We start from the raw sequence: 13,551 nt of genomic DNA on the forward strand, positions 1-13,551 counted from the left end.
CAGAAAAGAAGAGAGAGAGAGACTTGCATACTTGTGTTGGAGTGTTTCTTTTGTTTCTCTACTACAGAAATAAGAGGTGTGTGTAAGTGAGTGTAAGTGAGTATAAGTGTGGGTAAGTGAGTGTAAGTGAGTATAAGTGTGTGTAAGTGAGTGTGTCCAGCCCAGGAGACCAAAAACACCCTCGACACCACCAAAAGTCTCAGTGCACTACATCAAAGTGCTCTTAATCCATCAGAGTTTAAAACACTGAAAGAATGAATCTAGGGAACAGGGAAACTCATGCACAGGGCTCCAGGGCCACTAGTACAGGAGGAATGAGGAATCTAGGAAGGAGGACATTGGGACAATTTAGGGGGAGAAGATCACTGGGAGTCGGACACTAGGGAGCAAGGAATCTGGGGACACTACAAACAGGATTCATTTGTAAAATAAGTAGCAAAGAAAACTTCAGGATGAATAATAAGGAATGAGGAAATCAGGACGAAGAAAATAAACCCAAGTAGAAACCCAAGATACAGGAAATTAGGGCAAATCTGTAAACTAGAGAACAAGGAATTGTGGGACATGAGAACACTTCCGCTCAAGGTTTTATACTATAAAGTCAAGAACATAATGTATAGGGTTCATGCATAGTGAGCACTTTGAAATAAATTGGACGGAGGTCTAAGGTGAGCATCCTAAGATCCGGTCTCCATGGCGATCCCTGTCGGGTGCATCTCTAATCAATAACTCCCACCTGCAGGAAGTGGACTGAAATGTCTCAATCGCCCTGAGAGTTCGACCTCGGCTTGCGAAGGCTCAGCTAAAACACACTCGTGTGTGTGTGTGTGTGGAGGACGGTGGGAGGGAAGGAAGGGGGCATGGCTAATTAATGTAAGCATTTGTCAGTGATTAAGCTCCGAGCCGAAAGGTCAGACGAGCAGCAGAGCTCGGCTCCGTCCCAATCCTCTGCTCTAAGGCAGTCTAAACCTTTCCAGCCTAAATGGTAAAGACGCCATTCCGACACGCGGGTCACGCGCCCCACCACCCTCCATTACGCGGCTAAGGCGGCTCTGCCGATCCGTGTCATTTAGGGGATGAAAAATAAGAGCGGTGCGCGAGATCAATAGGCGACGGCGTCCTGACCGGCTGTGATTAATTGACTGTCACCAATTAATGAGTGAACGATTACAAAGCAGCGTGTGAGGCATATGTGTGTGTGTGTGTGTGTGTGTGTGTCGAGGGTGAAATAGGATCTTCACAAAGAGCCTCAGATATTCCGACACTGCGCTTCTGTTATTTCTGTACAAATTATGATGTTTTCTACACATTTAATAATGGGTTGCTGTATTTAAGTGTAAAACATCTGCACATGCGCAGGGTATGAACAGAGGTTCGACATAATGCTGTAAAGTTAACACGTCCCGTGGGTTAATTAGGGCGGAGCTTGAGTTACGTCTGATTAGCCAATCGGTAACCTATAGGTGGAAATTTCAACAGCTGTTCTTTATGTTTATTTTTAATTTTTTAAAAAAAAATTATTATTATTTATTAAAGATGGCACTCGGTATCCATATCGGGCCAATATCCACTAAATAAATAAATAAATAAATAAATAAATAAATAAAGATAAAATGCTGGTTTGGATATCGAAGATATCTCATCTCAGATCCTGTAAAAAATAATGTATTTTTAGAAGCAGAGGTGCTTACATCTTGAGAAACCGTTTTTTTTTTCTTTCTTTTGTTTACATTTTCTGAATTGTAGGAGTGATTTTTGTTTGGAAAAAAAATTAATGATGATTGTGATGAAATGCTTCAGGTAAAATGTTTGGTGATTTCTATATATTTATTTATATATTTGTTTACATATTTATTTATATGTTTGTTTGTTTATTTATTTATCTATTTTATCGGGCTGATTGAGGTTCGAGGTTTCAGTGTGGGGAAACATGCCATCATCTCCACTCACAGTATAGGTTCTGATCATGCTCCTGTGTCTGTATTACAAATCAAAACACTTTCAAAGAGAAAAAATAGTCAGTAAAATATTCCTTTTTATTCCCAATTATCCTTTTCCATCTTCCTCTCTCTCTCTCTCTCTCTCTCTCTCTAACACAAACACACTCCTCTCACTCTTTTTTCCCCTCTCTTTCACCACCCCTCTCCCTTTCCATGTCACTCCTTCTCATTCTCACACACACTCTCTCGTCTCTTTACCCAATTCCATATCACTCGTTCTCACTCTTTTACACCCTCTCTGCTCATGAACCGTTACCTACTTTGTGCACTGTTAGTCTGTATTCCCTTCGTTCATCTTGCCTGTTGTTAACTAGTCAATTCAATTAGCCAATATTTTCTTTAATAATCAAAGAACTATATGTCACTATTTTTATCTGGTGATAGTTACATGTAATGGTGCAGTACATAACAGGACCTGATGTTATTCTGTATTACTTACAGCAGCTAAAACAATCTCTCTCTCTCTCTCTCTCTCTCTCTCTCTCTCTCTCTCTCAAATTTATTAAGTCAGTCTGTGGAAGCTAAAAATCACATCAAACCATTTATTATTCCAGATAACAAGTGCTGAATGTTTAGTGGTCACTAATATCAGAGTGTAGACCATAGACTTGAATCTGCCTCTGAACATTTTCTTGCACCTCTGAGCAACGTGGTGAGAATAGCAATAAAGATAAACACCAGGGGTCCCTTCAGCACACCACGGCCTCGGGCGTCGCCTGGACAGCTCGGTTAATAACTTTTGTGCTGGTTAAAGTGGTAGTGAGACTGAGTGAGGACATCTCTAGCTCGTGCTGATGAAGCATTACACCTGATTAGTTATAACGGTTGTTAAACATATGGCTCGGATTTATTATAGACACACCAGTAGGAGCAGGAGCACCTGACTCAACAAATTCTCTTCATCTCATTTCTCATGATCGGACTGACCGGATTTTTTTAAGCACAGCAACACAAAGTCATGAGATGACCAGTGTTGTGACACTCGGGGAAATTTTTAATTCATACCCAGGGAGCACCGACTGACCACAGGCGTTCACACAGGTCCATCAGCAGATCAGATCAAAAACAAAACAAAAAAGGTATTTAAAAGTATTTAAAATAAAACAGAAAGTAAAATAGAAGTAGAAGGAAAAATAGACAAAATAGAGGGAAAAAAATACATCATATGAAAACAATACAATACAATGACTGATGATATGAATTATTATTACTATATTACTACTATTATTAAACTATCATTTTTATGATATGGCTCTAAAGTTCTGTACAATTAAAAAAGAGCATAATAACTGATAGTATTTTTACATTTCTGACTTCAAAACCATGGTATTGTGTCTGTCATTGCTGTTCCCAGTACGTAAATAAAAATAAAATGATTGATATTAAGGTTATTTATTTATTTATTTAGTTATTTATTTATTTACTAGTTTGTTCATTTACTTATTTGGTTTTTTTTACTTATTTATTTATTTATTTATTTATTTATTTATTTTTAATGTATTTGTTACGTTAAAAAGACTAAAATGAAAACATTTTAACAACAGAAAGATTACAAAAGATTACAAAAACATTTTAAATACCTCTAAGACAGACTCGAGTGATTTTCATTGTGTAATTTCAATTAATGAGTAAGAAATATTCAAATAAGAAAATAAACAAACCTAAAAAAATCTGACTTCTTACCACAAAGTCCTTGTATAATCTTGATGAAGGTGCAAGTGTCCGTCTTTATACTCAAAACAGGCCAGGTAATATATTAAGAAAGCCAAAGGTCATGGTTGTAAGACGGCAATGGCCCGGAGCTTAGTCTCCACATAACGCACATCTACACATGATATTTTAATATCTAGCCAGCTCTGGACGGTGTGTTGAAATGAAACACTTGCATTAAATGACACTAATGTAGTTCCAGCATTGGTGCAATCAATGTACAACACTGTTTTCCCAACGGTTCGATGCTAATCGAGTTAGCTCATGAGGCCTCAGAGACTGTCTGCCATTAAACTATAAGACAATAAAGCAACACGCATATTCTGCCCTGATATTTGACAATGAATTATGAGGCATCGCAAGCCGAGCATGTCCAGAAAGCATCCTGTGGACAACGTTCTCCGTCCTTCACTTACAGAATTAATAATATACTAACAACAAAGGCCTACAGAGTACTACCTAGCTAGCTTTCATTAGCAAACATTTAAATCTAGTTGCTAGCTAGCAGACTTGCTAATAAACACTTAACACATTGTTTACAGGTGTATTTCACAAGGTTTGATTATAATGCATACTGTTAACTGAATGTAAATTCACCATGCAACGTTTAGCTTAAAACTGCTAATTACTGCTAGTTGCTTTACAGATTGGGGAAAACTAAAACTTTAGACTTTAAGAGTTATTTTAGAACTAGCAACATTAGCTGAAAGAACCAAGAACATTTCGTATCTACAGTATGTTATTTATGCAGCTAGCAAGCTGTAAAGGTTTATTCAAAACGCTAGCTGGCTGTTAACAGAAACAGACTGGGAATGTCATGCATGTTTTAACAGATTAGTGAAAATCTCATGCTAGGTTTGTTAGGAGTTGTGGTTTAATTGCTTTAAGTGGTATCTAGGAGCACACTATCAACTTCTATGCTTTGTTCATTTTGTTTTTCACCTCACCACCATGTAAGTCTCTCTCTAAAAATACTACATGCTCCCAGGTTTGCTCCGATGAGATCAGGTGATCATCTGTCTGGAACGTCTCGTTCTCTGTGGGTTTCCTTTGAATTTTCTGCTTTTCTACCCCTTCCAAAAAACATGCCAGTATGTGGATTGGCTAATGCTGTGTTTGAGACAAAATTACAACTCGTAATTCCTTGTTTACAACCGGGATAAATGCCACACCAACTAGAAATTTTAACTCGTTAAACTCTTCTCCAACTACCAGAGCTACCATTTCCTTCCCTGCTTAATGGAGTGCCATTAAACCAACATGGCCACAGACTCCCACTTTTCTACTTTGGAAAGACTTTTAATTAAAAGTTAAAGTTTTTTAATAGCTTTAAGTGCTCCGATGGAACACACAAAACATTCCTGTCTCATACTCTGTCTTTCCAGGAAGGCTTCGGATCCACCAAAAGCCTGAATTAATTCATTTAAAAATAATGTGAAATCGAAATTTTACATGTGGGGCAGTGGTAGGTCAATTGGTAAAGGCTCTGGGTCATTGACCAGAAGATTGTGCCACCGTTTGGCCCTTGAGCAAGACCCCCACATTATGGCTGACCCTGCGCTCTGACCGCAACCCCCAAGGATGGGACATGCGAAGAGAGAATTTTACACTGTGCAGTAATGTATATGTGACAAATGAAGACAACTTAAATTCACATTAAGAGTTTCTGTATTGGTCCACTCAGCATTTGCCATGTCTAATTAAGCTGTTTATTTTTCTTGTGATTTTTGTGCTTCTGTGAACTTGAACCATTCTTATAAAGTTCTATATGTTTGGACAACCCTCAGCAAGCCATAAGGAAACTAATACAAAGAAAACATGGCGGATTGATAACACAGCCCAATCCGTTCCAAAGCGGCTGTCAGTGCGCATGCGCGTCATTCTCATTCTCACACACTCTCTACACTGAGTCGCGAATCCGCTCTCGCGTTTTTTTTTTCCTTTGGTCCTTCCCACTTGCCGTAGTGGTAACCGCTGCGCTACATAGGAGGGAGTTTTGTTTTGTTTTGTTTTGTTTTGTTTTGATCTAAATAACTTTAATGCTTTATCTTACATTCAGAAATGGCTCAAAATGTCCAGAACGTGACCCTGTCTCTGACATTACCCATATCTTGTCAGATTTGCCTCGGGAAGGTAACGTTTATTAAATCAGAACTTATTAAATATGACTTTAAAAACACGTTAGTTAGCAGCCAGCCCGTTTTCCTGTTTATTTCCGGTTCTGCTCACGTTTGAAAACTACGACCATCTACTTTATTTTTATAAATAAATATCTGTATATATTTTACAAACTGAATTTAGTTCAGTTGGCGCAATAAATTCTGATAAAACGTTTGCGATCTGAATCAACGCAATTTTCTAGGCGTTTTAAGATGTTTGTAATATCCCGGATATAGCGAAAAAATAACTTGCATGTCTGAACTGACCTGTAGTGATTTATTTTACTTTAATTGAATGATTTAAGACTTTAATTTGTTTGTTAGATTGTTTGCCACTACGTAAGGATGCTTAGAAATATATATACATGTATAGCCGTGTAGATCTATACTGAATCGCGTGTATTTTTTATATTAATGCGTATTTCCGTATTTAGTATTAAATACAAATGTGGAAAAATATATATCTTATATATATATATATATATAATGTGTATTGTTTTCTATTTGAAATGAACGTCTTGTTCTAACCGATTGCTCTACCTGTCTAGACGACCGAAAGGCTATTCTGCGCCTGCGCATGCGCACTACACTTGCAAAAAAAAAAGTTTTGGCACACCCCTCCAAATCATTCAATTCAGGGGTTAGCCTTGGCCCCTTAGTTCCAGTGAAAGGAACTCTTAATGCTTCAGCTTCATACCAAGACATTTTGGACAATTTCATGTTCCCAACTTTGTGGGAACAGTTTGGGGATGACCCCTTCCTGTTCCAACATGACTGCACACCAGTGCACAAAGCAAGGTCCATAAAGACATGGATGAGTGAGTTTGGTGTGGAGGAACTTCACAGAGTCCTGACCTCAACCTGATAGAAGACCTTTGGGATGAATTAGAGCAGAGACAGGTCAAAACTGGAACATCTGTCTTTACATGCACATGAATGTAATATGGAGTTGTCCCGCACTTTGCAGCTATAACAACTTCAGCTCTTCTGGGAAGGCTTTCCACAAGGTTTAGGAGTGTGTTTATGGGAATGTTTTTGACCATTCCTCTAGAATGCATTTGTGAGGTCAGGCACCGATGTTGGACGAGAAGGTCTGGCTCACAGTCTCCGAGAAGTTTTGTGAACATGGGCGTAAATCCTTCAGATGTCAAACCCACTTCATCAAGAGACCTAATCATACCTAATGCACCTTTAAAAAAAATAATCTTTTTTATTTTGAAATGTCAAAAGTTGTACACAAGCTTCCTTTCACAATTCATTCATTTCCCTTATGTTTTAGATCAGAGTTCAGTTTTCCTGTAAGATACAGGAATTTTTGTCAAGTAAAAATTGATTTAATAGCGTGATTTATTGATGCTGGTGCAATAAATGTTGAGTGCTTGGAGTGCTGTTAATGGCAGCTTGGAAATTACGTCTGTAGTGGAAATTTGTCACTGGTGTTACTGGTACTGGTGGAACATCCTGTACTTATGGCACCTTCAGTGACTAAAGTAAAAGCACCATATTAAAGGTCCAGAATAATAACAAAAATAAAGATTTCATTACAATCAGTTTACCTAAAAGCATGAAATTCATGTTCCATCCATGTTTTCATTATACCACATCCTCTACATCTCGTAAGCCCTCATGTTACTGACTTTTCCTCGTGTCCTGCATGCACAGGTCCGAAAGCCGACGATCTGCTGTAACCATCATGTGTTCTGCGCAACCTGCATTGAGCTTTGGCTTCAGAAGAGCAGTCAGTGTCCCACCTGCAGAGTTCCCATCACACCTGAAAACCCGTGCCGGGAAATTATCGGTAAGAGTCAGGAACAGTGTTTCTATGAGTGTTCTCATATCTAGATACATTTAAACACAAATCTGTTTTGAAGAATAAGAAATATAAACCATAAGAAGTGACAGGTGAAGTGAATAAGACTGATGATCTCCTCATCATGGCACCTGTTAGTGTGTGGGATATATTAGGCAGCAAGTGAACATTTTGTCCTCAGAGTTGATGTTAGAAGCAGGAAAAATGGACAAGCGTAAGGATTTGAGCGAGTTTGATGAAGGGCCAGTTTGTGATGGCTAGACCACTGGATCAGAGCATCTCCAAAACTGCAGCTCTTGTGTGGTGTTCCCAGTCTGCAGTGGTCAGTATCTATCAAAAGTGGACCAAGGAAGGAACAGTGGTGAACCGGAGACAGGGTCATGGATGACCAAGGCTCATTGATGCACGTGGGGAGAGAAGGCTGGCCCGTGTGATCCGATCCAACAGATGAGCTACTGTTGCTCAAATTGCTGAAGAAGTTAATGCTGGTTCTGATAGAAAGGAGTCAGAATACACAGTGCATGATGGGATAAGGTGTCAGAATACACAGTGCATCACAGTTTGTTGTGTTTTGGCAGCAAAAAGGAGGACCAACACAACATTAGGCAGGTGGTCATAATGTTATGCCCAATCATTGTAAAATAATTACTGTGATAACTGAGGCATAGCACATTTACCTCACATCTCTAGAGTTGGATGTTTGAGTCCCACCTCCGCCGTGTGTGTGTTTATGTGGAGTTTGCATGTTCTCCCAGTGCTTTATGGGTTTCCTCCGGGTTCTTTAGTTTCCTTCACCAGTCCAAAGACATGCCTTGTAGGCTGATTGGCATCTCCGAATTGTCTGTAGTCTGTTTTTGTGGACCAGCACCTCGTCCATCTGTGGGTGTCCCCTGAATCTTGTGCCTCGAGTCTTCTGACTCCAGACTCCTTGCGGCCCTGTTTACAGAAAACAGATAGATGGACAGCTGTAAGGATTTTTTAATAATAGCATTAAAATGATTTGCAGACACTTGGACTCCTATCCCTTGTGGTTCAACAACAACCACCTCTTCACCATGTAGCTCTTTTCAGAACAAAGAGGAACCCAGGGGTCAAATTTTAGTTGTTAAGAAGAAATTCTCACGCTGATCTCATTTTGTGTATGCTTTGCTGATTATTGTGTCTTCTAATCTCTCACCTCTTTTACTCTCTGACTCTCGCCGGCGTTGATAACAGGAGCTACAAACGAGAGCGAGTCCCGCGAAAGCCATTCGGTCAGGAAGCATCTGAGGAAGACGCGAGGGGAATTACTGCTGCGAGAGTACGAGGTGAGGTCCTGCGTGAGGGATGGAAGGAATAAAACGTGCTGTTGGTGGAAAATAATCAATGACCGAGGCAGTGTGATGCTTCCACACATTCTGGAAAAGTGAAGCTGATGTCCTGTAACCACATGTCCTGACGTTGGTCTTGCATCACAGCAAATGACCAAGGATTCACTTTTTATTAATTGTAGAATGATTTTTGATCCTTTTTTTTTTTTAATCAGTTTATGGTTTGTGGAATGTCCACAGAACAAGTTTTTGATATCACAAGCACATAACAGCCTCGCCTTTTTACTCTGTTAATTTAAAAACAATGCAGTTTTTCATGTAAAGCATCCATCATACAGGTCCCTGTGAATGAGTGGTACAGCAGAAAATATACAAACGCCTCCTGACCAATCAGATTTGAGAATTAATCGGAGACCATTACTTTAGTTTGTACAGACAGGCCTGTTACAGGTCAGCGTTTAGCTTGAGTTCCTGTTGGTTACTGAGACCTCGTGTCCCTGTGGGGTTCACCGTTACAGGATGAACTGGAGGCTCTGCTGAAGGAGAATGAGGAGCTGAAGAGCAGAAGCACGAGTCTGGAGTCACAGCTGAAGACCTCACTAAAGCCCGCCTCCACTCCGGTCTCCCCGAGCGACACTCCTCTCGACTCCGTCCTCCTGGAGGAAACGGCCAATAAGCTGCGAGCTGCCACTGAGCTCTATCAGAGAGTGCAAGAGGACATGGGCAAGCTGAGAGACGTACGTTTCTTTCTTTCTTTCTTTCTTTCTTTCTTTCTTTCTCTCTCTCTTTCTCTCTCTCTCTCTCTCTCCCTCCCTCCCTCCCTCCGAGTTCCTTCATTCCTCCCTCCCTCCCTCCCTCCCTCCCTACATACAAACAAACCCACCCACAAACCCTCTCTCTCTTCCTTACTTTCCTTCATTTCTCACTTTCATTCCTTCCTTTTCTCCATTCCTTTCCTACCTTCCTTTCCTTTCCTTTCTTTTCTCCCTCCTTTCCTTCCTCCCTCCCTCCTATGAACATTTACACCTTTACCAGTGTTTGAAGTCTAACTTGTTCGTTTTGCTCTTTTTTCTGTTTTTCCCTCATTTACTTTCTTTCTTGTTTTTTTCCCTCTCTTTTTTACTTTTATTAACCTTTTACCTTCTTATGTGAAACTCTTTCTTTCTTTCTTTCTTTCTTTCTTTCTTTCTTTCTTTCTTTCTTTCTTTCTTTCTTTCTTTTTCTTTCTTTCTTTCTTTCTTTGTCTCTTTTCCCCATTTTCACGGATTCTCTTTATTTTTTTCCCCGAGCCGTTTATTACTTTCTCCTATTAAAATCTATTTTTTCTTCCACTTTCTCCTTCTTTCTGTTGTTCCTCTGTAAACTTTGCTGTGTTAGCAGTGTGTGAGTGCAGCACTGCTTCAGGAAGTGCACTGCAGTTAGCCATGTGTGTTTGCAGTGTGTGACCCGGGCCTGACCCGGTCTCTGTGGAAAACGAACGCTCTTACCGCCGTCTCTGAGGCCTGCGCTCTCTCTCGGCTCCTGAGCTGCTTAATCAAAAGGCTGCTGATCTGAAGGCAAACTCTCATGTTTATCCCCCTTAGGCTAACAAGACTCTGCGCTCCCAGAACATCGACCTGGTCCAGGAAAACCTGCGCCTCAGAGCCGAGGTGGAGAGCAGATCTCCTCAGAAGTAAGCGCTAGCTCTCTAGTACTAACTCACTCAGGGTGGAACACACTGACCTTTGTTACACACACACACACACACCCAGTCACGAATCACTCACATCACAACACTGTGTACACTTTCAGCACTTTACCGTAATGTGATGTAATATTGTGTGTTTAAAAACGGTGAATCCATTAAAGCTCCGGATCAGCAATGTTCACTTTGCTCACTTTAGCAGATACACACTCACACACACACACACACACACACACACACTTGGTCTCACACACTCACACACTTGGTCTCACTCACACACACACTTGCTCACTCACAGTCGTACTCATTCCCATTCTTTCACTCACTCTCGCAATATCTTGCTCACTCTCACTTATCCTTATTCTTTTACACTCCCTTAGTTTGTTCTTTCTATCCATCCATCCATCCATTTCTTCCTCTCATCCATCCATCCATCCATCCATCCATTGTTTTTTCCTTACATTAATGTCCTTGATGTGGAAGAGTAAGGTGTTACACTGGTGTTAAGGTATTGGTGTTGGTTAAGGTGTTGGACTACTGATCAGAAGATTGTGAATTTAAATCCCAGGTCCACCAAGCTGCCACTGCTGGGCCCCTGAGCAAGGCCCTTCACCCCCTTAACTGCTCAGTTGTATAATTAGGATAATTGTTGCTCTGGATAAGGGTGTGTGCCAAATACCATAAATGTAAATCCTTGGCAGTCAGCTGTATCCAGAGCGACTTACATTCATCTCATTTATACAACTGAGCAATTGAGGCTTAAGGGTCCTGCTCAGGGGCCCAGAAGTGGCAGCTTAGTGGTTCTGGGATTTGACAAGCTTTTTTTTGTCCTCTGACTCAGGTTTGGAAGGTACACCGTAGCAGCGTTGGAGGCTAAGATCTCCCAGTACGAGCGAGAGATGACTCAGCTGAAGAAGGCTCTGGAACGAAGTGATGCTTATATCGAGGAGCTGGAGTCCCAACTGTCGAAACACCAGAGCGGGCCTTCATCACAGAGCACTTCCTCTGAGCAGACTGTAGATGGTAGGAGCTCAAAGCTGGACAATACATCTGCAGATCCTTCAGACAGTCAGGGCTTCCTGCGTATTCCTCCCTCTGGTGAAGCTTCAAGTTCTCAGAAGGACACGATGGTGAACTTTGCCCTGCCCTCCGCTCCCCCTACCCCTTCCTCGGCTCTCAGCCGGTTGAGTCTGAAAAGCCCCGTGGTGCGGAGGGAGAAAAAATCCGGCTGTAACCGCCTCCCATATCTCAGGAGGCTTAGCTTTGATGACTGCGGAACCTCCAGCAGCTTCACGCCTTTTTCCTCGGTGGAACACGCTTCTCCTAAAATCAGCGGCAATCTGTTAGAGCAGAAAACTTCGGCAAATTCAGCCAATCGTCCGAGTGTGTGGAGCAGGTGGGAGGAGCCTTGTTCCAGTATGTTCCACAGCACACTGGAAAGCAAGCAGAACATCAGCGAGGGCGTGTGCTTAGCAGAGGAAGCTCGTATGGACGCCGCGTTCCTCGACATCGTCTCCGAACTCGACTCCATGATGGCCGAAGGGGAAAACTCTCGCTCTCACACGCCTCGGATTCCGCCCGACTTCGATGGCGCATCGTTAGCAGATCTGGTCGTCGATCCTGAATCGGACAGAGAGCAGCAGCATGATGCTGCAGATGGACCAGAGAGCTTCGGTGAATCTGTGAAGCGGAAATGTTCCACTATCTTAGCAACATCCAGTCCGTCCAAACTGTCCAGGATTAAATAATTTTGATAAAATCTCCAGTTTCCACATGAGGACTTGATCTGTGTTTATCCGTCAACGATTTTCTTAGCCGACATTTACACCGATTTCAGAATGAGGTCATGTGACACTGATTAGCAGATGACCAATCACCAATCTCGGATGAGTTTGTATTGTTCCTTTTCGATTCAGCATCAAACATCATTTGCAAAAAGATCATCTGGTCTTTAAGATCATCTGGTCTTCTCCAAACTGTGCTTCAAACCAGACTCTATTAACTTTTCAGTGTGTTCTCCTGGAAGCGTCCATACACAGAAATGCAGTGAGCCAATCAGATGGAGAGCTCTGTATCCATGGGTAGAGCCTCAGAGGTGGAGATTAGGGTCAGGTTAGGTTTTATAGTGCATTTATTTTCATTATTTTTTTTTTCCTTTATACCAGAGACTCTACTGTGCCTCAGGTAATTATTTATTTCCTCATGTTCTTTTGTTAAAATGATTTTTTTGGTCTGTATAATCCTCTGTGAATGGCAGCTGTGTTCGTATTAAATGAACTTCTCACTTCAACCCTCCAGGATTGTTAATAGACCGGGCCGCCATGTTGGAAACAATTTTTTTGCTCTAACTTTTAAATTACACCTCAAAGGTTGTGTTGTACATCATCCACTGTCCGAGTTGAAACTTGTACTAAATAAAATGTTGTAGTATCAGTGCTCTGCTGTGACTTGTTTCAAATCAGCCTTCAGACCTGGACAGAGTCGGTGTTCTTGGCTGAACCAGAGATCCAGATTTGTGCAAATCAGCTACTACTTTATTATTATTCTTTTTGGATAATTGTAAAAACACTGGTGCTACATTTCTGATTAAAGGTGTGCTGTAACTCTCCTGAGTGAAAAACTTTAATATAAATATTAATATAAATATAAATTTAACATTGTATAAGAATAACATTTTATATATTTAACATAATAAGAATATTAAACATTCCCTAAGACCCCTTTTTCCTTTTCTGATACTACTATTATTATTATTATTATTACACACACACTATATATATATTCATTTAGAACATTTTAAATAATTTTTTTCTAAGAATTTCGAAGCACTTTTTTTAGCTGAAGATAAAATTCACTATATTTTTGTTAGTATCAGACT

General features: G+C 40.7%; 1 protein-coding gene across 1 annotated transcript; it reads left to right on the forward strand.

Annotated features, from left to right (window-relative positions):
• Positions 1 to 5,668: 5,668 nt before the first annotated feature.
• obi1 (ORC ubiquitin ligase 1) lies at positions 5,669 to 13,241 on the forward strand. Its single transcript, XM_058401901.1, has 6 exons — positions 5,669 to 5,843; positions 7,532 to 7,667; positions 8,895 to 8,986; positions 9,508 to 9,726; positions 10,573 to 10,661; positions 11,515 to 13,241. The coding sequence occupies exons 1-6, from the start codon at positions 5,772 to 5,774 to the stop codon at positions 12,419 to 12,421; spliced, it is 1,515 nt and encodes a 504-aa protein (XP_058257884.1). The 5' UTR covers positions 5,669 to 5,771; the 3' UTR covers positions 12,422 to 13,241.
• Positions 13,242 to 13,551: the final 310 nt, after the last annotated feature.

Source organism: Hemibagrus wyckioides, linkage group LG11 (genome assembly GCF_019097595.1).
Source record: "Hemibagrus wyckioides isolate EC202008001 linkage group LG11, SWU_Hwy_1.0, whole genome shotgun sequence".
NCBI lineage: Eukaryota > Metazoa > Chordata > Actinopteri > Siluriformes > Bagridae > Hemibagrus > Hemibagrus wyckioides.